This window comes from Pungitius pungitius, chromosome 11 (assembly GCF_949316345.1).
Source record: "Pungitius pungitius chromosome 11, fPunPun2.1, whole genome shotgun sequence".
NCBI lineage: Eukaryota > Metazoa > Chordata > Actinopteri > Perciformes > Gasterosteidae > Pungitius > Pungitius pungitius.
The window spans coordinates 1121838-1146746 of record NC_084910.1 but is presented as its reverse complement, the minus strand read 5'-3'; the positions used below and the strand labels follow the sequence as shown (position 1 = coordinate 1146746).

General features: G+C 43.0%; 2 protein-coding genes and 1 non-coding gene across 3 annotated transcripts in view; 1 reads left to right on the top strand and 2 right to left on the bottom strand.

Annotated features, from left to right (window-relative positions):
- Positions 1-1538: 1538 nt before the first annotated feature.
- Positions 1539-11159, bottom strand: ice1 (KIAA0947-like (H. sapiens)). The gene is made up of 20 exons (XM_037454813.2): positions 10942-11159; positions 10704-10762; positions 10037-10358; positions 9841-9917; positions 9717-9754; positions 9545-9627; positions 9316-9392; positions 9057-9094; positions 8866-8948; positions 8735-8771; positions 8509-8565; positions 8325-8399; positions 7872-8221; positions 4731-7139; positions 3640-3808; positions 3353-3513; positions 2961-3151; positions 2753-2853; positions 2552-2650; positions 1539-2246 (listed from the first exon to the last, which is right to left on the bottom strand). The coding sequence occupies exons 1-20, from the start codon at positions 11029-11031 to the stop codon at positions 2065-2067; spliced, it is 4698 nt and encodes a 1565-aa protein (XP_037310710.2). The 5' UTR covers positions 11032-11159; the 3' UTR covers positions 1539-2064.
- A 689-nt stretch (positions 11160-11848) lies between these two features.
- On the top strand, positions 11849-11920 carry trnae-cuc (transfer RNA glutamic acid (anticodon CUC)). Its single transcript has one exon. It is a non-coding gene; the product is annotated as a tRNA-Glu (tRNA).
- Positions 11921-13525: 1605 nt separating this feature from the next.
- The window catches only part of LOC119198073 (A disintegrin and metalloproteinase with thrombospondin motifs 16), a 36796-nt gene continuing 25412 nt past the window's right edge, over positions 13526-24909 (bottom strand). Inside the window, exons 18-24 of the mRNA XM_037454918.2 lie at positions 24211-24337; positions 16679-16883; positions 15901-16095; positions 15759-15815; positions 15344-15535; positions 15019-15166; positions 13526-14924 (exon numbers count right to left, since the gene is read on the bottom strand). Coding sequence (XP_037310815.2) covers positions 14809-14924; positions 15019-15166; positions 15344-15535; positions 15759-15815; positions 15901-16095; positions 16679-16883; positions 24211-24337 — 1040 coding nt within the window. The 3' untranslated portion in view covers positions 13526-14808. The remainder of the gene's footprint in view (positions 14925-15018; positions 15167-15343; positions 15536-15758; positions 15816-15900; positions 16096-16678; positions 16884-24210; positions 24338-24909) is intronic.

Sequence of the window (24909 nt, the reverse complement as noted above, 5' to 3'; positions counted from 1 at the left end):
ACAGTAAAAAATAAGGCTATGGGGTAGGGGGTATAGAATAAACAATTTAAAAATAAAGGATTAGAAGGAATTTAAATGACAAAAAAAAGTTTAAAAAAACACATTGTATCAATGGTTAAGCTGTTGCCAAGAACAGCACTTAATTATAACACCAGAAAATGAACATTCTCTGAATAACCATGGAAACGGTTAAATGTTTTGTTATAATTTTAATACAAATATATTTCCAAAAGATTCTTGCATATCACATTGAAAGAAAAAATAATTGAGAGAAATTTCAAAATATTACTATTCCAACATTGGTAACCAATGTTAATGTATGCGTCTTTATTTAATTATTTATTTAATGAACCTTTTTTTTTAAAGAAAATGCAGCTCTCCTATTTTCTACGATTGATTTCAAACTCATGTCCAACACTTGTCTAAAACATTTTCTTATCCTGGATTTCCTGGATTCTTGAAAAGACAAAACAGATTTAGATTTTCCACATATTTACCTGGCCAATGGGTCTCAGTGTTAACAATTCAAAGTTTGTGTCCACCGTGGTTTCGAACTTTTATTTTGAAGGACGCCTGACAACGGAAACAGTTCCTTTTAAATGTTTCAACACTTTTCACAAATCACAACGGGCATGGTGGATAAAATGTAATTGGGCAGGATCATTACTCGCTGCGTTTATCACCAATTTCGTACATGACTGTTAAGCCTTGCACACTCAAATTTGACCGCTTTGACATTCGACAGCAGTAAAAATACCCCAAACGGTAAAGTGACCCAAAATACACACAAATGAAAATATTTAAAAATGTTACACTTTAAAAAAGGTGCCACACATGTTTGTACACCAAGGCTGTTTCGGGTCAAATTGAGATGGATTATAATTTGAGTCAAATAAAAGAAAGTGGTGGTTTTAGATGAACCTCAAACTGCACAGGCCGTGTTTGTGTGTGTTTATGTGTGGGACAGTGGAGACAGAGTTCCTGCTGGTCATTGAAGGGGCCCGAGGAATAGTTCCAGCACTGGAAGGATCACACAAGGTGCACAGAGGGAACTGAAGTCATCCACAGGTCAGATGGTGATATGCAACGCGCACAAGATCTGCACCTGTGAGCACAAGCACCTGCTATGTATCAAAGACATCAACAAAGTAATACATTTTAATCTATTTGAGTTGGTAGGGTGGTGGGGGTGGGGTTGACAACATTATATAAGGTATGGAGGGGCCATTTCATTGACTGACTTCATCTAATTCTCTAATGTAAAAAAGGTCATAATGTGTCATATCTTTTTCAGCAAAGCAGAATGTTGTAAAATTACAAAATACACTGTCAATAATGAGTGACAAGCTTTTTAGGCATTCTAAATAGATCTGTTGTTTTAAAGTTTGTGCAGACACTTCCTTTGAAGGAATTCTTAGTCTGCATCATGCTGTGAAGGCTTTGAAGTTTAACAGTATGTAAAAGGTTAATGAGCCATAATGTTTAAACAGCAGTTGGTTAATACTTCATTCCCTTACGTTTCCCAGCTTTAGAATGTATAGCATTTAGACAGGTGAAGAAACACTCTTTCAATATGTCGACATTTTAATATGAAAAATTTAAATAATCTCTGTACAAAAACTTTACTTATTTTTCATTCATACAAACAAAACAGCGATAACTAATATTTACAAGCATTGAATGAAGAAACATATACAGTAGCGCTATAATTATATAACACATCTACATATTTTACAATACTTTAGAGCATTACCTGAGTACAGCCAAAAATGGCAGGGACTTATGTAATTAAGTACCTTAATTACAGGGTGTGCACAGCTAAAATGTCAAGAAAACCCATTTTGCATGTCCCTAACAATTACAATGTAAGACAAATTTGTATATTCAAGTAATGTAATCATTTTAAAGTAGTAGTGCACATAAGAAAAATAAAAAACGGGAGCACATGTCAATTCAAAACCTAACATGAACCTTCAGGCATCAAGTGCTAAGGAAGTTGTGATTTTCCCAAACGCAGTACATCTCTGTCATAGACTGCCAGTCAGCAAGTTAAAACTGTTCCTCTCAGCTCGCAACCGCTCTGCAGACAGAAGCCAACTGGTTCATGCAGCTCGTGACTGCAGGAGGGACCCCGTGAGACGTTTCCCCTCGCCATTCTGCCAGCGCACCCAGAGCTTCTTTGGGATTGCAGGGAGACAGGTCGTAGATGCAGTAGATGGCTGCTAACTGGACCTCCCATGGAACACCTGGTGGGGGGAGAGGAGGGGGAGGGGGGGGGGAACATGATGAGATGAGACTCCTGATGCAGAGGCCTTTTCCCTTTCACATCAGGATGTCGGTATATCTGGCACAATTATGACAAATAAATGTAAACAATTCAATGTACATGAAAATGCCAGGGTTGAGCTATAAATACAGGAATATATATATATATATATATATATATATATATATATTATGCCTACACATAGGAAAGATAGAAATAAGATTTGTATTTCAAATAACTAATGTAAAACACTCTGTATCCAGCAACGTTTGCTATATTTCATACCTTCTGTGTGTCCGTGCCTACCAAACGTGTTGATGACGTTGGCGATAGTAAGCACAGAGGAAACACACCTCTTCTTCATTCCCAGTTGACCGAGGCGCCCTAATAAAAAAAAAGAAAAAAAGAAAAGATAATTACATTTTTAACTGCCGCCGTGGTGATCTTTAAATTACACATCTTTAGTTAATCATCCAAACGACTGACCTATGAGTCGGAGCACGGTGGCGACAGTCACGTCAGAGATGGGGGCTTGTTGTTCTCTGGGCTGGGACACCCAAGTGTTCATCAATGGCCACAACTCCTTGCTGTTTGGAGGCAAAAACAACTCATCAATACCGGATAAAGCAGCAAGCACGCGTACGAGAAGCAGTCATTTCTCCAACCAAGGATTAGTTAGAAAAAAAGAACAAACCTCAATAAGTTATTGTAGGTCCACTGCCACTTCTTATGCGTGCAAAGGAGTTGCAGCGTTAAGACATTCTGCCAGGCCTCAGGCCCGAGCTCATGCCCGTAGCGGCAATGCGTGGTGAAAGACAGGCTCGACCCGCCCCGAATATCAGAGACTGTTCTGGAGATGAGCTCGTCGATGTCACAGGGAGGACTCTGCGGTTCAACAGAGACGGGCGGTTTGTTAGCCGACTCCTCACAGGGTGGAAATCCAAAGGAAATGAATACAATGGCAACGTGTTCACCAGTCACCCCCAATAGGAGTCAGAAGATATAAATAAGACAAGCGACATTTAGGAAAAACAATATATATGTAAACATGAGAAATGAAGAGCCCCATCTCTACAAACACTCCACCTTCTCCCAACCGAGGAATTTTGAAAGGCAGCCGAGGGTGTCTTTTTGCGCCTGTAGTTTGGTGACCGTATGTATCGCCTGCCCGAGGGAGCTGCTGTGTGAGAGAACGTTGGGCCACGTTGTCACCATGAACAAAATCAGCTTAGCAGAGTCTGGGAAATCTGCAGGATGGTAAGCACAAGAAGAAAAAAAAACACAGATGAAACACCTGTGCAGGTAAATCAAGTGTGTGTGTGTGTGTGTGTGTGTGTGCGCTTTAAGTCATACAGTAGGGCCAGATTGCTAACCTTCGGTGAGAAGGCTGTAGGCCAGGATGTGAGCCTTCTCCCAGTCTCCCGCCTGTCTACAGATCCCTGTGTACACTCTGCACAGGGCCTGCAGGTAGTTCCTGCTCCCAGCACTTCTCTCTGCTTTCAGCTTGTTCAGGATGGGCAGAATCACATCATCCAGCTGATTCTGAAGAGAGAACATGCACAGTAAATTACACGTGGACACAATACATTTCATCTTGCTGCCCATTTCCTTCCAGAATGAGCTCATCAATAGTCGCATAGTGAGTTTTTTTTTTTCTTTCTGTGCACGGCCCGCATCCAACCTCCCCTCCCTCTGGTTCTCCTCACTTGACTCTCAGCTGACTGGCTCTATCAGACAGCCCCTACACCCCCACAAGCCAGCCTCAGTATGCTCTGCATCCACCCAGGCTCACGCTCAGCGATCTCACAGTGGGGGGGTCCAGGAGCCCGAGTGGCCGGGTGACGTGCCACCGACCCCCGAAGGCACAAGCTTTCACAAAACGATGGGACAGATTTTGATTTCGCTTCAAAAATGTATGACTTTAATGATTACAAAAAAGCCTTAAAAAAATTCTAAACATAAAACTTGTTCTGACACGCCTAACTTAGATCTGTTCTATGGTTATCCATTTTTTTACATTCTCGCCGGCTTCACTCCTGTGAGTATAAATGAAGCTTACTTGATTTGTTGGAATAGTGGATAGACCGACCCACGTGATTCACATTAAGATACAATAACTGAATGGAATCATGTGGCTTTGTCATCTGAAATGTTAAATCATTACGCGTGTATAATGAAATTCCAATGCTTATCACATAGCATTACTGCAGAAAGAGGGACTATTCACGACAGGAGAAGCACGTTTTTAGCTGAAGAGGTTTTAGCAACATAATATAAGCCAGTTAAAGTCGTCGGTCTTTAATTCGGTTATGCAGATAACATTAAGGATATTTTTCAAGCTCTGGTGTAGACCAAATAACCCCTAAACAATCATTTATCTGAAGTAAAAGCAATGTAAGGAGACCAGAGGGTCAGCGTGTGAACAAACAGTCCCTAACATATGGAAGAAGAGGAGCATGCTCACCGCGCCGCTTCGGCACATCTCAGCGATCACCTCCTTCTCCTCGTCTCTCAGGACGGGTTTTGTTGGCAGGTTACCCACAAACAGGTGGCTCTGGATCACAGGCAATAGATCAAAAGCCTGGTTTTCAATCTTCACTAAATACTTGGCGATGGGATTTTGCTCTTCGCGCTCTGCACCTTCGGGGGAGGCGCTCTCCTCGCCGCTGTCCGAGGGCGCCCGCGGGCGACTGGCGCCCGGAGAGCGGTTGTCCAGCCGGAGGCATTTGCTGCTCTTAGGTGGGGGCAGATCGGGGGCTTGTCTTTTTCCTCCCCTCGGCTCCGTGAAGGCCGTCGACGCGGCGTTCACGGTTTTAAAGCAGGACACCTGACTGTCGGGCGCCGTGGGGGACGCCCCGCCCTCCGACGCGCCCACGCTGAGGCCCACGTTGCCTCGGAGGATGCTCAGAGTCCGGCCGTGGGCCGAGAGCTCGGGGTACATGGTGTCCAGGATCCTCATGGAGTTCTCCTGCGACGGACTCGACGAGGACGACGGCGACGAACTCAGCGCCGCCACGGGCAGGCGACCCGGGACGGGCACGGCGTGCTTCGGCGTGGCGGAGCCGAACTGGAGCGGCGAGGAGGGGACTCCGTCCGGAGGGAGGGGGCTGTTGGAGGACGAGGAGCTCGCCTGCCGGTTTAGGGGCGTCGAGTGGGCCGGGACGGGAGTGGCAGGCGAGGCCGACCGATCCCGGGGCGAGGGGAACGACAGTTTCCCGATGGCCTGCCTCGGGTTGATGGATTTGCCCGCCTTCGGAGGCGTGCTCAGCGGCGTTAGAAGACGAGGGAGCGGCGGACCCATCTCAGAGCGGACCCGGCCGATGCATTCCGGAGGTTGGGGTCTAGTTGAGCCGGCCACTGGGCTGGACTCTTTCTCGCTCATCACCAGAGTGCTTGGTCTGTCGTGCACTTTTGCACACGACCCCAAAGTGTTGTCACGTGCGCTTTTAGCGGAGGCCCCCTTCACGGAGGCCGCAGACCGAACGGAGCGCAGGTTGTATTTCATTACTTTGTGGTGACTGGCGTCCGTGCTGTCCTGAAGCTGCTCTTTGACTTTAGCCTTTTCAATCACACGGTTCTCCTCTAAATTAGGCAGCGCCTGCAATTTCAAAGTGGGCAACAGGCACGAAGGACTCAATCGCCTGCATGCCGAATGGATGCTTTCTTCCAGAGACTCACAGTTGACGCTCTCCTGGGGGTCCGCGGACAAAGGCTCGCAACGCGCCGGCACTTCACTCTCCAGTGTCTCCGGGTCTCCATCTTCTTTAGAACGAGTGTCAACGTGTGCCTGCCCGGCCTCCCGCTCAGCATGGGACTCCGACAGTGGGGACTCGCTGGGAGAAGGAGGTGCGTTGGCCCCGTTTGGCTCCGAGGGGGAAGCGGCTACGTCAGTTACCTCAGCTCCTTGCGCTTTATTTCCGACGTCTTCCCCAGGAGGTTTGATGGGTGGAGGCCTTTCAAGCCTCTCCTCCACATTTAGTCTATTTGAGACGCTGGTGCTTGTCGCACAGGGGACATCGTCTGGTACTGCAGTGTCGTTTCGGTGACAGCTTGTGGTCTCCTGGGGCTCAGGGACTGTGGGGGCTTGACTGTCCTGTCCCAGACCACCATAGTCCGGAGGACTTTTGGCAATTTCTGAATCATCTTCTGCATTTGTAACCTCAGCATTTGTCACAGAGCCAATGAATGTTGTGAAAGTAACTGGGGAAGAAACCAATGGTTCATTTCCTGTTTCCTCGGTGAGTGTGGGTTCATCCTTGCTCGTGGGGGACTCTCCACCACCGGGAGGGACTGCTTGAGTACCGCTAACATCACTGGGGCTTGGGTCTACATCCATCTTCGTAATTGTCTCAGACCAATCTTCCTCTTCCTTTCTGAAAGCACTTCCACTTTGAGAGAGTATACTGTCACTGCTGCTCCTGTGTTTTACACTGCAGGGCGGCTCTTGACATTCAGCCCTTAATGAGTCAACCTCGACAAAATCTGTTATGTTGAATGTGGAAGAAGCAGCAGATGATGCTGATACTAATGTCACGGTTGCTGGGTCCTGCTCAATCTGCATGACTTTTTGAAGATGTATTTCCTCACCTTCTGTGCCTCTTTTGCCCTTCATTTCCGTAATGCCACTTAACTCATTTTGTCCCGAGTCTTTGTAGTCGTTTTCATTGGAAATGGGTTGCACTCCGTGCGCTGTGACCAATGGCGAGTTCACCTTGTCCTGTGTTGCCAGTTGAGAAGATTTCAGACAGCGGCTTGTTACTGACGTTGTGATGAGTAGGGACTCTTCTTGCGAATGAAGAACACCGTCACCAGATAATTCAAGATGGTTTTCCTTTTCGCAGTCAGTTGTCTCCATAGATTCAATCTCTGTGTCCTACGAGACAGAAAGGAGAACAGGTGGATGTCATTTGTAAACAAGATAAAACCACCAAGGCCCTTTGACAGAGACCAGACAGATCATGATGCTTTGGTCATTTTCACTCACAGTGTGACCCCTGGTGGACAGATTAGGGAAAGCAGTAAAAATTATAAGATAATTCCATCGTGGGCCTTGACTTTGACACATGTGGCTTAAGGCATCAGTGCCACGAGGAAGAAAACCAACTTTACCAAAAATATAATTTATGGTACGGACAATTTTGGAGCACAAAATATGTCCCCATGTTATCACTAGCTGATGAACAATCTCACTTTTCTGAGCATTGCCACATGAAAACTGAACATGAGTGGTATTATTTTTTTAATTAATGAGTCAATGGCTTTTAAGGCTCTGCAGAAACCCGCCTTCTGTGGATCCCTTTCAAATATATTGTTCATTAATTGTGATTATACTAACAATTATTGCATTGACCATCAATTCAAGAAATTACAACAACAGCACGGACCACCATTAATATAAAAACCATAAATGCCCTTTCTCTGGAGACCCTAGGTCCGTTTTATTAATTGCATGCAGTGGAATCTTTACTGACAAATTACTGGCGAGACATATCTGCAAAGAATTGAGATGGCAAACGACCCAAAATAATAGCATTCCAATGAAAAGGTTTTGTTGTAAAAAAAAAAAAAAAAAAAGCAATTGCATGAAATATAGAAAATGACTTACCAAATCTGGTAGAGGTGATATGCAGGGGAGAATTGGTTGGAACAATGCCAGTATCTTCTCAACAGACACTTCAGAGTTGCTCGGCTCAGCAGATGACTCCTCACTATTGCTCTTGCAGGACGTCTTGCTCCTTCCGGGAGCGTCTGCTTGCTTGGTGGCATTTGTTGACTGCAGCGATGCTTTCTTCTGCCCACGAGGGGAGAGCGTCGCCGCTGATACGCTGGCATCTGCTTGCACACGGTGGCTGTTGGATTCACTGGTCTTGTGGGATGCGGGACGGGATGTGGAACTCGGATGAGGCTGCAGTCTCTTCTGCGGGGAGCAGGGTAGAACTTGCTTGGACCCGGACTCTGAAATTTGAAAGTGTAAAAGAGAGGATTGAAATTAAAATATGGGGGGGTGAAAGAAATTCAAAGAAGTATTTAAAACGAAGGCTCTATTTGTCAGCCTCACCAGGTACGTGCAACAAGAGTTTCTGCTGAGGTTCCACACATGTCCACAAGTTCTGTAGCAGCATCTGGAACTTTTCTGAAAAACACACACAGTCACACCCTGTAGAAGTCACAACGAAAACCATCCGACAGCGATAAAATACATGAGGGAATGTAATGACAAATAAGTAAAGCGGATATTATACCTTTGTCAACTTTAGACTCCTCAGGTGTACTTGCTTGAGTTGATGCACTGATGTATTCTGTAGAGAGAAAATCCAAATATTGCCTAAAAATATAATTTCAAGACAGGAAAATTGTTCCTTTTTTATAGACACGTGTGCCTTTGAAACAAACATTTGCTCAATAGTTTTTCTTTGCTTGTTTACTGAAATGCTTTTAGCAGTGTATTTGTAAATGTTGCTTGTTTACCTTTACAACGATCTCTTTCCAGTTTCATCAGTCTCACCTGTACATTAATTAAGATTATACACAAAGAAAGGTCAGCTCAAAATGTTTTGAGAATGACTTAATTTACATATACAAGAAGGTCAATACTGCACCTGGAGGTCATCGATATTTCTCCGTAGCACAATTTTATCTTTAGTCAGTTGGGATATATGATGATTCTGTTTGGAAACTGAATCTGAAATAAAGACAAAACATATGTATAACTAAATTCACTAACAAGCGTTGTCATATAAACAAAGAATTGAGAAATGCTGTTGTGTAAAATCCAATTTTCAATACTAACCTTCAAGCAGTCCTACTTTATTTTCCAGGTTGTCTTTTCTGTTGGGAAGACAAAATATGAGGACTTTTAGCATAGTTTCTTCTTAATGATTTCCTCACAAGCATGATGATAATGATATGGAGAGAACCATGAATACTCAGAATATAAAGTGCATTAAGGTTTTATAACAAATAACACGGCGAGAGCCCAGCAGAGAGAAAGACACGACCGTCATTAATGTCCAAACTGGGAAATCTGGATAGCAAGTGTGAGATCTTACATGCATGTTGTCTTGGCGTTCTCCTCTACCAATTTTTCAACTTGATCCGCTTCAGCTTGAGATTTCCTTAAAGTTGTCTTAAGAGGTTTAAAATTGGAACATTAGGAAGTTTCCCAAGCTGCATTTCGCACACAAAGCTTCTGAAAACATTTGGTTCTCATTCATGGTCATTTATTAGATTCAAAACTCAAATAACACAAGTGCAGTTCAAGATCACATTCCAGCTTACCTGTGATTTCAGCAAATCATTTTCTACAGAAGCCTTTTCCCTCTTCAGCAGTGCATTTTCTAGTGACATTGTTTCCCTCAGTTCTTAGGAGGTTGAAATAGAATTAGGCAAAAGAAAATCACTCAAACACAATTAAATGTAGTTTTAAAATGAGTGAACAAATGCTATGTACCTTCCACATCCTTAAGATGGTTTTCAAGTTTCTTATATCTGAGGGACAAGAAGATAGTTAACATTTTAACACATTGTAATATAGCGATCTGTACGTTCAAACAAATGACTTAATTATCTCTTACTCTGCCATTGTCCTGCTGGTTTGCTGCTTTAATTTGTCCATCTCTTCTGACATCTGTCCATAGGACCTAAGAGCACCCTATACAAAATAAACACAGAAAAGATTTCATGATGAAGCACTAAAATTAGAAGACGGATCCTTTATTACCACGAGAGAAAATATCCCTTTAAATGGGATTCTGGTAAGAAAGGGCATACCTTCTTTTCATCCAGTTCTGATTGAACAGATTCATAATCTGCAGACTTTTTCTCCAGTTCTGCTTGAAGGGATTCATAATCTGCAGACTTTTCATCCAGTTCAGCGAGAACAGATTCATAATCTGCAGACTTTTTCTCCAGTTCTGATTGAACAGATTCATAATCTGCAGTCTTTTTCTCCAGTTCTGCTTGAACAGATTCATAATCTGCAGTCTTTTTCTCCAGTTCTGCTTGAACAGATTCATAATCTGCAGACTTTTTCTCCATCGTAACCAATCTGATCTGCAGCTCTTCTAGCTGTTGTTGAAGCCTGTTAGTTTCACTGCATGACACACATATCCAGAAAAGGAAAGCTAATTAAAAACAGAGTGAAAGAACATGTTCTATGGATAAAACACAACACACAGTTACGTTAAGAAAGGTTGTGGTAAAAATGCATAACTAGAAAGCACATTTACCTAACTAGTTTACATCTCGTACCTGCGTGGTCCGTAGAAATATCAGTAACGATGCAAAATGGGTACATTTGCTGAATATAAACACTTACGTGTTATCGTTAAGTTGTTTCAAACAAGTGTTACAACTGTAAAGGCGTTGAGCTAACCCTAACCGTAACGATCTACGATGATGCCGCTCACCATGACAACGAGATTTCATTATTACTCACTCGGACACTGCGATCTTCTGTTTTAGTGCCAGAAATGACGTCACATATTCGGTCAGGCTCTGTATTAAGAGACGGGAAGCAACAAAACAAAAACAATCGATGACTATTATTAAAATCAACAACCGGTTAAGATGCAAGCAACATATAGCCCATTTACGTTACGACGACTGTTTACGTTAAGTCTATGAAGATAAAACGGAACTCCTTAAGAGACTCTTCTGAAGACAGATGATCTGACCTGGTGCAGAACAGGGCAGTTCTGACAGTTCCCAATCGTAGCGTCTGCGGCGATAGCGGCCGTTTTGAAATGGCTGTCCCCTGGCATCATGATAAGACCACCGAAATCACGACAGGCGTTATGTTATATTCTAGGAAGTGGCCACCATGGGAAAAAGAATTGCAATCAGGTTCAAAATAAACTTCACATTTTCGCGTATCCCACGTTGACGAAGGACCCACCCTAGGACCCCACGGAGGAAGTTCATGAAATGCCGGTTTATCTAAATTAAATATTTCTTACTACGGTTTCTCATTATTGGTTGATTTACAATCAATGTGGCTGAAAAATATGTTTTCAGTTTTGTTATGCTTTTTTGCCAACCGAAATAGGATGTTATGTGATATTACCTGCATTTAGCTTCAGGCAGTTCTTTAGGTAGCTATATAACGTTACATTAGTTCACGGCGAAGAACGACCAAAAGCAGTATTGCAGCACAGATTAACGCTGCACAAACGTAACTGCTTCCTATTCCCTAAAACAAATGAAAGATAAAAAGAAAAATACTATTCGTAAATCCCTTTTTAGTTTTTGCTTATAAAACGAAATACAAAGTGCATTTAGCTAACCCGGAAGTAGGTACATTTTCACAATAAAGGTTGAAGCAATTGAAAGCGTGTATGTTACAAACTCGTACAGTCTGTGATGCAAGAATATACCAGGGTAACCTTAGAAGAAAAGTTAATTCATGAATATGTCCATTTCCGTTTTCTTATTTCTAGTTACGGCTAAAAAACCCTGGTACCTCCTTTTTATTATCTCAAAGGTGAAAAAATCTAAATCTACACGGACAAATATAACGATTTCCACCCATTACTAGTGGAAAACTTATTATAAAATTATAATACTCCCGTACATTAACACTGATCCCTGGTGGTCTAGTGGTTAGGATTCGGCGCTCTCACCGCCGCGGCCCGGGTTCGATTCCCGGTCAGGGAACTGACTTTTATCGGTTTATCTCTGAAAATATGTCTATTTATCGTCATGTGAAATAATTTATGTCAACAAGAAAATCGGTTTGGTTGCCTTGTTTAGACTTGACAGTTAACATTAACTATGGAAACGTACAACCCTTACAGACACGTGTTACCGTAAATTCGTTATTAGCTCTCTTTGGTCAGCAGAGGGTACTGTTGTACATTAATATTACGTTTCAAAGCTATATTTCCTATCTATCTTTCTCGGTCCCACTAAACTACTTCCTATTTAAGTCAAGGTCCAGTTACAAAATCTAATGTGTCTTTCTACACAAACAACAACACAAAGTTCTGAAACGGATGCTTTGGAGGTCATTTGGTCATGTATTTAAGAATCTATTCAATAAAACAAATAAATAAGTAAACACATGGATTTTGAGATAACTGTCGGTTAGTTGTGCACCATAATGTCCCTTAGTGCTGCGGAAGCAAGTTGTCCCAAGATTAGTAATTGCTGGGAGGAAACCACTAAAGGGGCGAGCATTGTTTTAGGTGCATGCTGATGGAAAGAAAATGACCTCGTAACTTCAGATGAACCTTCAGAGTGTAGCTCAAGGCTAAAGAGACACATCTCTCCAAACTGATGCAGTCAGAGATAGCACAGCTTTTTTCAAGTGGAAAAGGGAGTGGTGGGCATGCTCTGTATTTTTCTCCACACGGATGATCTCTGTTACCTGGCATAGGTAAGGTAACACTTTGGATGGTGGCAGATTTGTCTCGATCACCTTTGTTATCTACAGGAAGCCTTTGTCTTAACACCATCTTTGTATACACAAATACCTCCTAATCTATTTATTCTTGTGTGGTTGGATTGTTTGCCTCTGTTTTTTGTCAAACCTTCATATCAACTTATACAGTCAGACGTAAATCAAGTTGCTTTCAAATGAAAGTATAAGCCACTAAAGCCACAAATGAGTCTTTAGTGAAGTCTCATATATATCATACGACTTCCTTGTTAGACATCTCGAGAGATTTGACTGTGGTGACTGTAGTGTTACCTTTGTCAGAAAACTGGCATTCATTACTAAAACTGCTGGCATGACCTACAGGTGTGCACCAGTGCTGTGTCCACAGAAGCCTACAGTCAGAGTACCCGGTAGCCCAGTGCCCTCGGCTGACCAACTAAGAAGCAACTACAGCGATATAAAATAACCTTGTCTCTAAATACCCACCTTTCCCTCTGGCTCACTCCCTTTCTTTCTCACTGCATTTTTCTATGACAGCACCAAAGACATTTTCTGGGCCTATGTCTGATTGACTTGCTGAGAAAGGACTAAAGGGAAAAAAGCAAGATGTCACAGGTGTTGAAAAGGCTGACAGCGCCTCGTCAGCCATGCTGTCCTACATGAACAAAATATTAGAATTATGGTTCTGGGGTCATTTCTTAAATCCTTTTTCTATGACGGGACACATGATTCTAACCTGTGTTTGTGCATCAACTGCAAAAGGGTAAAAGGGTTCCAAATAAGCTGCTAAATCCAGCAAAACAAGTTTTACTGTTCCAACTGACAGCCGGAAAGAATGACCAATGAATGGAAATCAGGACAGGAGACACAGTTGAGATGCTGACATGACTTGCATTTGTTTATTGATATTTGCATTGTGAAAACCACCTGTTAGTGCTTGTATGCATAGCAAGAGTAATCAATCAACTCATGCAGTACAGGACTTGTGTGATGATGTTGGATTCTGTAGTTGATCGATGGAGCCAAATCTGTTCATACCTTTAGTCGTCAATACAGATTTGAACCCAGCAGCTGTTCTAAATAATCACCAATCAATGTTGATATTACTGAATTGGGCTTTTGATGTAAATATTTTATACAAAAAAGTGCAGTTTGTCAGCATGAAATCCAATGAATTGTAATACAAAATATGAAGGTTTAGGGTAGAGTAATAAAATGACATTTATACTGCTTATTAATACAGTCTTCCAGCAACGCTGTATTGTAAAGCCAATAAATAAAAACAAACAATACTGTACATGGGTCACACAATTCATGTGTTATTTCCTAAAACTTGAGGATTTCACATTGATTTTGTAACAGAAGACAACGTTGTAGCACCGCTGAGTATGAAAGTCAGTTCACGCAGCCTGGACCCATCTCAGAATAGCTCCCATGGATGTGTGTGTGTGTGTGTGTGTGTGTGCGTGTGTACACGTGTGTACGATGCGTTTCCTTTTGTTTCTTTTTCTTCTATATGACGACACAAAGCTTCTTCCTGCTGTCCCGCGTTCGAGAAAACCCACTCGGACAATTCCTCTTACTTTTGATCACGCTGTGGAGTAAAATGATGTTTTCTCACTTGCATCCTTGAAATATCCCTTTTTCAGATCCTCTATTGATGAAGAATTGCAGACCGGGGCGTCACACATGTTATTGCATGGCACTGTCTGAAACCCCGTGTTTTTTCCATTGTTGGCCTGCCACCACTGGTTTGTGGCTGACCGCGAGACGTTGGGTGTCCTGGGCGCAGGTCTTTGTAATCACACACAGTATATAAACAAAGCTGGGATTTCTCAGGTTTTCCATTTCTTTTGGATATGTCAGGCCTGGGCTTCAATCAAGAGTCCCGTTTTGCTGGTTCCTCCTCATAATGATGATCTCATTCCTATGCGCTGTCCTAAATCGCTTTCCCCGCGGAGTGGATTGAGTTCTTGCATTCAGATGTCCGGCATCACAGAGGGAACAGAGGGCGCCTCTGGTGCACTCCCTTTGAAGTGTCATTCGTCCCCGGTGCCCTCCACACGCTTAAAGCAGAACCAGAATCAGTCAGTCTCCTCAAACACAGTCTTCTGTCTGTCCAACTACCCGTCTGCCTGCGTCACAGACAGAGTCGCGCCAGGCGTTATAGGTTTGAGTTTGAACATGATTGACAGCACTGCTTTCCGTAGAACTTGTGGTTGCAGACTCCGTGCTGGGGCACCAGGTAACACCAGTTGAAGTAATCCCTACACACAAGGTCTGTGGGGGAAAAAAGAAGGGGGAATACAAAAAAACCAAATGAAAGCCTGTTTCTTTTGTGACTACAGATTCCACAGTCTCAGAGCGTCTGTACCTTTCTTCTCAGGTTGCTGGCAGAAGTTTGTGTTGCAGGCCTGCGACATTGAGGGTTTCAGGTGGAGGGCACAGGTGGGGGAGGGCTTCCCTTGGACCAGGCATTGGACTGTCCTGACCTGCACTCCCCCCCCACACGTCACTGTGCACTGCGGAGTACACAGAAGCAAAACCCCCGATGAAAGATAGCGGGCAAATCAATTGCTCCACTCGACTCGATCAGTTAGTTAAAATGACTAAAAACGGTGACTCAGCAGACATAAAACCGTATAGTAAATGTATAGCTCGCCACGTGGTTCAGCAAAGTAACCCTTCTCCTAAGTCACCTGAGACCAAGGGGACGATTGCCACTGTGCTCGAGGTGGATGGGTGAGGCGATGCGTGCTCCATCGGTGGGCCGCCGGCGTAGTTTGGACGGGGCACTGAGCCTGGCTGCAGAGCCTCTGCAGCTCTATCGAGGGCTTGGGGACGTGGTGGCACTTCTTGGCAGCGAGCTCTCTGTACTTTCCTGCAGTGTCCTGTGTTACGGAAACCCCAAAAATATTCACTAAAGCCCGGATATTCAAGAAATGTATTCTTTACAATGCACTTTGTGTATTACATAGAAATATAGTTTAAAAAAAAATCAGTAATGCCTAAATGATAGCAAATCAGCCTCTGAGGTGATGAGGATTTAAGTTTAAATGAAATAATTAGGAATTTTTGCTTTTTTCAGCGAACGTTATCACACGTGATACACACCTTCTCTGCACACTTGATGAAGCGCGCCTGATGGCCACGGCCACACGTCACCGAACACTGACATTCAAAGAAGACGTTTCATTAGCGGAAAATAATCCATTTAGACTCTGCATTATTTAGGATGAATCCTTTTAGGAATTACCTCTTGCCAGGTGGAGACAAACCATTGGACTTTGCGTTGCTTCTGGCAGCGTTTGATGAAACAGGATTCTTGACTGGCGGGTTTGGACAGAGCAGCACACTGACTGTCCGTCAGCGCGTGTGTCCGGGCCCCCGGGTCAGGGTTCGCACAAAGCACCGTCCTCTTCCTCAAGCCGCTGCCACACTTACGAGAACACTGCCAGGTAAACAGACACGTGGTAATGGGATCACAAAAAGTCATCTTTTTACAAGTGGCCTTAAGGAATGGATTTGACTCTTTAATAAATGTACAAAGCATTTAGACACGCGGTGGCTTGTTTTGCTTCACGTACTCAACTCTCCCTTTGAGATGGTCTTTGGGTGGATATTCACTGTGATCCAAGGCCTCAATGGATATATTCAACCATATGAAGTATGAAACAAAGGCTCTGTGACGCCCTAGACGCCATGCAGGAAGTAAAGTGCCGGTATTTGGCTAAAACGATTGTTGAAATAAAAGTTTAACGGGGAAACAAGCCGCCACGCACAACGTACAGGTACCGGACTTGGAACCAAAGACGACTGCTCTCAGTGGGCACGTTCACCGTTTAAAGCCACTGAGATCACTGTCATAAAGAGGGTTGAAGCCATCAAGGCCAACATTCTTGAGGCTAAATGGCAAGTGAGCAACTTTGAAGTGTTCTTTTTTGTGCTTTTTGTATTTCTGTGGTGACTAACAGCCTCTACTGACTCACACCAGTGTGGGCACATTGGAAAATCGGACATGGAGCCGCGCTCACCTGTGACCACGGCCCAGCGGTCCACGCCGGGGGACAGCTGTGCGCGTTGCAGGCCTGCCTCCGAGCCGGAGTGGGCGGGGCGCAGCGAGAGTCAGCCAGGGCGTCGGCGCCGCTCGGACCGGTTCTCTGGTCACACTGGACCAGCCGCATCTGCTCCCCTCCTCCACAGCTCCGACTGCACCCCCCCCACTCTCCTACGGACCAGCTGGGACAACACAACACAAGGTTACCGAGTTACTGATTCACTTCTTCACACAGGCCCATGGGAAGTCATCATTGTCGTGATAGCTGTACAAACAACAGAAATGGCAGAAGCCTCTTCTTCGGTGGCCTCGTTCTTCTTCCTCACAAATAAGGCCGAATGATGGTATGTGGAACAAAACATCTCCTTTCAGTATAGGCTCTTTCACAGAGGAACCCAGCGCCTTGAGGGAAGATGCCAATGATGTGATAACAAATGCAAAGGTGGAAATAGGAGTATTCATCTTTCACTGATCAGCTGTCTTTGCATATCTCTGAATTCGTTGGAGTGTTGGAGGCCCAACAATCTGTCCGTGGCAGACTGGCTCTGAGATAACAAACTCCCCCCCCCACTGCACACTCTAAACTCAGCCCTCATCACCACTAGAAGTAAACATCATCACAAAAAGGGGCATTTTCTTTCACAAAGCTGCCTAATCCCAAAGCCTCTTATTCCTTCTCTCTTCCTCAGAGCTTCATGGCTCCTAAGTGACCCAAAACCAAAGGTGAAGGCAGCTCAATCCTTCATCTCACATTCTGTCAACCTCTAACTAACTTCTCCAATGTACCCATCCAGCCTTCGGAGATCGACCCAAACCAAACAGAAACATTGTGGTCAGCACAAAGAGTTGTATATATTAACAGTATAAACTTTATTTGTGGTAATTTACTGCATCATTTGCTTGGAATGTTGTATGAGGAGGATAAGTAGAGTTTGGCTCTAAAGAGTGTTATACACTATGGAATCTAAATAAATACAGATGGAGAAATGCCATCTGGTTTTACATATGTTAGGACTTGTCAAGAGGAAGAGACGTGGTGCAGTATCATCGAGGATGATCCGTGGAAGGATGAGCGAAATGTAGGGATAAAAAAAAAAAAACTCCTTTAAAAATGTAACACGTGATGTGTTTTGGGCAAAGGCAATAGAGCTAAATCTGTGTGGATTTATTGAACGCATAAATTGGTGGTTTGAGACAACCAATTAAAGTCTGAGCTACTGTACATCATGACTTTCAAGAGCAGAGACACATTTAGACACATTACACACATGGGTGGAAATTCAATACACCTCCTTAATTTGTAATACTTAAAAAGCACAGGATCTCTATAATGTAACATAGAAGCCTGCAGTGGTTAGCTAATATCTTCATTAACGAGTATTCTGTAAGAACATTTAGCTGCCTGCTACAGTATAAAACCATACTTATTATGTTTGTCTCACGTCACGTCTCAGAGATCAGTTTCTGCACAGAAAAGTCAAATTTAGTCTTCTTTCGATGGAGGCCTTAAAGCGGTACTTGATGTAACAGGTATATTAGAGCTTTAATTATCACTGAAAAAGATTGACTTCTATCGTGGATTTATCACATCAGGGAGCGCACTGGCATGGTCACCGGTAAATACACGGATTCATGTCATATCAAGTTATACGACACCTTGTGATCTTTGGCTTGGCTGTTAGTTGAAAGTGGGGAAGTTTGGAAGATGAATCAGCATCAAACTATCACACTCTCTGCAGGGAGGGGGATCAGGTGTCCGGATAGCTTCTGTGGTCTAAGTGACGCTGTGTAGATGCTCACCACGAGGCACTAAATCACTGTGGTGTTTACGGCGTGTGAGCTTGCATGTGTGCAGTGGCCGTGCACGGCTGCTTGTGTCGGGGTACGGCCACGCTGTGAGAGAGAGTTATATCATACTCTAAATGTGACTGGGCATCGGAAACCGGGTTTTTTTTCTCCATGATGTAATGTCAGTTTCAGTCCAACCTACAGAGTGCAGACACAGCAAAATCAAATGACTTGCAGCGCCTCGAAATAGAAGGAACAGCAGAGAAGGACGGATGACCAAAGATAAGGCGCCGTGTTTTGGTCGGTCCAGAAAAAGTTTCTTCTCTTTTCTCAAAAAAAAGAAACATATGCACATATGCTAGGACATCAATGTTCCAGTGTAGTTACTGTTCAAAAAAAAGAAACTATCACAAATGTATGCGATGATCAAAAACACCACAGCAACACTGTAACTTTATTATATGCCTGCCATGAATGTTTCCTCTGGAATCCCAGACTTTAATACACCACTAAATGCTGCAAATCACTAAAATCAGAGTGTGGCAAAAGCATGGAAACAAACAAAGGATAGATTTCATTATATTAGTACTGTTTTCTGCTGTAACATGAGAGCTCTCCTGCTTTAAAGCAGACAGTACATGTTGATACAACATTGGATGGATCCTCAACCCCAAACTGATTCACACATTTCTGATAATATTGGCACACAATGCTAACTGAGAATTTAGAAGACATCGTCTTGACAGCTATTAATAGACTACAGATAAAATTGTGCAATAATTAAAAAAAACTACATGGATAAATTGAGGCAGATTATATTTGAAAAATCCATAGATTATCTGATAAATATAGTGTATAATTTACATACAAAAATGAATTAGAAATATTAAACATGCTCCCACTCACACACATACGCAGCTGTATATAATGGAGGAGACAGGAGCCAAGTGTGGACTACTTTTCAGCCACTATTAACGCTGGTTTTTTTCAAATGAGTGTAAACACAAAAATCCATTAGTAAATGCAGATAGTGGTGTATTAGGAATATTAGAGAGGATTGTAGACATCTAAGCCTACTTAGAGGTGACTTTTAAAGGCCGCAGTGAGACAGACAAGCAGACGGAGTGTGTATTGCTTGCTATAAACACTCACAAATCCCTGCTGAGAGGTTGGAAGCGCCGCGGCCCAAACACAACAAAGTTGAATGACAGCAATCCTTGGCTGGCTGCTTAGTGTGTTTGTGTTTGTGTGTTTGTGTAGAAGGACAGGGTTGGACAGGTTACAGAGTAAAAAAAGAGACCTCACATCAAAGTATTCAGGTCACCAGGGGTTACGTTTACAGCTAAGCCGGAATAGGTCTTGCAGCTACGCTCTGTTTAGCTGTGTGTGTGTGTACGTTTGGATGGGGGAGAGGTTGGACAGAAAGATCTCACAGCTGACCTCAAAGGCTTGAAGAGAGACAGAGTCAGACAGTGGGACGGAGGGAACCGGAGGGGGGGGGGGGTCAACGGACACAGACAAGTGTTGCGTGTGCAATGAAGCATCTGTTTTACCTACATCTTGAGAGATGAGTAAGCATTTAAGTAGTGACTGAAACAGATGGAAGGGGAAAAGTCACGGTCTCAGGCTACTAAATAATGACAGTGTGACTGTACATGTTGAGATGGAGCTGGAATGGTTTGGAGTTTCTGATGAGGTATGCCCTCTTCTCTCCTGAAATGTTAGTTTCTGACAATCCATCTACCAAAAGAAGCATAATTCAATTTTCATTCAAGAGAGCGTGGCACAGAAATATAATCCACAACATAAATTAGGATCACATACATATGTGTTTAGACTAAAATGTTCCTTTGTGTTGTCTGATTTTGACAAGTGAACTGTATAATTGACATTTCAGAGAGTCTTGTTTCAATATACTGGCATTTGCAGAGCGCATAAAATTAGCAATTATAGCCTATATGACATATTTTATGCTGAAATATCATCCTTTACGGAACTTTTGGTTTTTCCATTGGCGAGTAAATTGATTGTTAATGAACAACCATAGCGAGGAATTTAGTATGGAAAGGGGCAAGATGTTTTTGACGTTTCACAGTGAAAATTGAACTGCCATGGCTACCATGTGTTAAAGTTCTTTCTTATGGCGGCCAAATACAGGCATGCAAACTACTACACTAATGACCCAAAACATTCTGAGAAAATTTGAAAACGGCAAGGTGTTGCAACTTGTAACTATCTATATAGATATATATATATATATATACAAATGTATCTTTTTATCTGTCAACACTAATGTTACTTTATGTCAGTGAATATGTAACAGCCCTGTGGTCATTATGCAGGATTTTCCTAGGATACTAGGATCCAAAACAGAGACAGACACAAAATGAGCAAGTAAGAAAAAATAAGGCACTGTAATTGCTATATAAAGGGAAAAAAACAGCTGTTAGTTATTGTAAAACATCTAACTGGGATTCCATTATTTCAGCACGGATCATTGGTAGCGTGTGTTTTCTTTTCAGCTGTTTTTTGGACACCATCATACACAGAAGATGGACCTCATTACGGATTTCAAAGAAAAGCATCCAGAGCAAAAGATAAGGAGAGATGAAAATGTGTGCACAATTCTTTTTGTACCTTTAGACTTTGTCCTGCAGTGTTCATTCAGAGAAAAATGTTCCTCAGAGGCCGTGATGAAAGGGTAGAGACTTCAGGTGTGAGTGGACTTTGTAGTAACCAAACGCCACCACAGTTCTGCTCCTCTGCCATGGTGTCTTCCTGTGTGTGTGTGTGTGTGTGTGTGTGTATAGCAGCTACTAGCCAGTCATTCTGATCTTGCAACATTTTAGCAGCAAGTGTCATACACTTATGTGCATGACAACAACTGCAATTTAATAAAACAACTGCATAATACAGTAGAATCTCTTAAGATGTCACATTTGATGTTTTATTTGTTAGTTATAAAAACTAATAAATATATAAATAAAATGTGCTTCTAATATGGAGAACCATCGAGGGTTATTATAATATTTCAAAAGGCTGGACTTGGCCACAACAGTTTCACAGGCCGGGGACACACTCACAATTGGACGCACAACAACGGAATTCTTCTGGACATCCACACGCAACACTGACCAAGATGAGGTCAGCGTCTCCCGGCTTTAACCACTCGGCTTATAAATTAGAGAACGACCCGTCAGCAGTGTCTAATGTAATTGCAGGAATCTGGCTGATATTTCAGAGTGTGGCGGAGTGTGTGAGGGAATACCCAGAGCAGAGGCCTCAACAGCAGCTGTCACAAGCCTGTAGATGAATGCTCTCGTTGGGGACAGGCATCTACTATAGACTCTGTTTACTGCATCTATGCAGTGGTATTCTCTGATAGAGGCTCTACACATACTTTGCTTTGTTTGAAGCCAACTTAGTACTAATGCTTTGGGACTTTGGCCATAACTGCACGGAGAGAAGGACGTTATGAGTCATTACCAGCGGTGATTTATTGAATTGTTTGGTACAAATTGTAGCGTAATTGGCTGTTTTCTCTTCCCAAACATTAACCCATTAGAGCTTAGCAACTGTCACTGGGAGGTCAGTGTCCTTTTCTCGCCCCTTGAAAACCAAAACAGAATGTGTTTGTCTCCTCTAGCCGTAAGCTGAAAAAGCAACCGCTACACAGCGTTACTTGACTTCATAGAAATCCCATTTTCCTCACCAAGACCTCCTCTCCCTGTAAAGCTAATGTTATCCCAAGAGTGTCTTTCACTGAATTGTTTCCTGGCCAAGGCTTCACCAAACGTGACACAGTCCAGAGCAACGCAGACCAGGGAGGGAAATTTCCCCAGTGTGCGTCTTTATGTGTGTCTGTGTTCATACATGTCCCGCCTGTCAACGGACGCGCCACTCCCTACGAGGTTCTGCAGCTTCGGACCGATTCTGATCCTCTGCCATGACTCTGTGTGTCTGGGGACCAGACAGTGACCGAACCAGCTACGCCGAGCCAAGATCCCACAGAACCTCGGCCTGAAACCACAGGACTATTAGCGGGTCTCACTCAAACTCTCCCTCGTTATGGTGTCATCACACATTGTGGAAAATGCGTCAGTGCGGCTCTAAGCGACAGCAGGGAACTTTTACAAAGGCCCCCTTGGCCACAGCATCCTGGTTGGGAACGTCGACATATGTGGAGACTTCCTACTTTGGTTTGGTTGGAGGACCCAACGTGCCCCAACGGTTCAGTGAAATGAGGCACGCTTTATTCAACTACGCTTAAAAGTGATGCCTTTGATGGGGCGAGACAACTGGCACTGTGTCTTTAGCTCGGGTCCCACAGTGATGCTGCATGTGAAAAGTCCTTCGCCACTGAGTTAAAAAATGTTTTTAAAAAAAAAGACACGGAAGCTTAACGTTCCTGACAGTCGGTGAGGTATCGTGCTGAATTGGACAAGAAGAAACTTTCCTTTTTTTCCCCCATGTCTATTACACATGTTGAAGCCAAAATGCAAGTTATTTTTTATGACATGAGAGGAAATTGTCCTCATCATAGAACAGGTGTTCTACGGGGCTGGGAAAGGGTGGAGGATACAGCCAACTATGCCTGACACCTCTCACTTGCTCTATTATGAGGAGATGGTGTGGGAAGTTTGGAAGAGTTGACTCAACCAATAAACATCTCTTTTTGACACCACGTGGCAAGAAATTACAAAACAGATGTGTAGGTGTTGTAGACCAATAACACATGGCGGTCAGGAGGAGGGAGGAAGGTGAAAAGGACAGAAAGTCGGAAGACAAAGGACTAAAGTCCCCGTATGGGAAAGCAGGAGGAGAGCTGCAGGACAAAAAGACAGAGACCAAAAGAGACAATCATTAAAATACAGAACACGCAAATACGCCAATACAAGCGTTGTGAGCCTGTTGGCGCATTTGGCTGGTGGCCCCTAAAGCTGCCTCCTCAAGTTCCAAACATGAACATGCATGTACAGAATGTTGAGGCGCAGCAGCCAACATTGTATCTGGCTGTCACACAGCCATCAGGACACAGAAAAAGGCCCTAACAGGCTATGCCAATTCAACAATCATGGAAGTCTATAATTGTCTTGTTCCATCCAAAATGCTTTGGATCAAGAACATATGAGGAAATGCCTGCATCGTTCAAATACATTTCCAAATGGTGTGCACAGTGAGACCCAGAACATAGCGGTATTGATGAGCTCATTTGCACACTTTTGAGGCAATGGATTCTCATCGACATTACCCATTATAGTGATTACATAAACTATAATCTGAGGGTCTAAAGTCATTATAGTGATTACATAAATTATAAACTGAGGGTCTAAAGCCATTATAGTGATTCTATAATCTGAGGGTCTAAAGCCATTATAGTGATTACATAAATTATAATCTGAGCAACAAGGGTCTAAAGTCATTATAGTGTTGTAATTTGAACAAGCTCTGTTTACTATGCAAAGATTGCTAATATTTGCTTATTACCACTTACACACATAGTTGGGGCTGGTGGGAATCGAATGTCGATAGTTATTTAGTTATAATCCAATGAACTGGACAAATCATAGTGATCATTTCACTTTGTCACCGAATGACGAGTGGATAAAAACTACAAACAGCCCCCAAAGTGATGAAGATTCCTCCCGAGTGGCGTCCACAAGTCACAAATCCCTCAAATTACACGACACACAGTAGATGTGAGGGAGCAGAGAGTCTGACCTGGCGGGACACGGTTGGCTGTTGCAGGGCATCAGTCCAGTGGCTGGTCTGGACCGGGGATTGCAGTAGGACGTGTTCACTTGAACTCTCAAGTCTTTGTAGCACGCTGACTTGGTGTTCATCTGACCTGGGTGGGTGATTGGGGCACAACGTGATTGTGAAAGGAGAACATTGTGTACACTGATAGATAGTTAAATAGTTAGTAGGAGGGGTATTATAGATTATTGGCACCGATGTAGTATTAAAACCACAGTGTCATTGAGCTAGATGGCTCATTCTTGGCATTGCAAAAAGCAGTTTGATAAAGTCTGCGCGTAAAGCTAATATTTGAAACTTTTTTAATGAATTTAAAACCTTTTTACCAATCTTTTACCTAATTCTTTACATTGAACAAACCATTTTAGTTTAAGTAACGTTAAAGCATATGTAAAAACGTGTGTCTATTCCGCACACCTTCTCCTGCATGTGGGATGTGCAAGTAAACTTTTTGCCTCGGAAACCTTTGAAGAAATAAAAAAGTCTTTTTAAAAATAAAAAAGATAAATGAATGAATGAATACAATGACTTTTGTTTGGCTAAGAACTTAGAACTGAAAGACTTTACAGATAAGCTTGTTGGTATTTGGCCTTGGGAATGGTCAATCTGCACATCCTAACTCATTTGGGTCAGTCACACTCTTTAATAAAGCAAACAACCCCC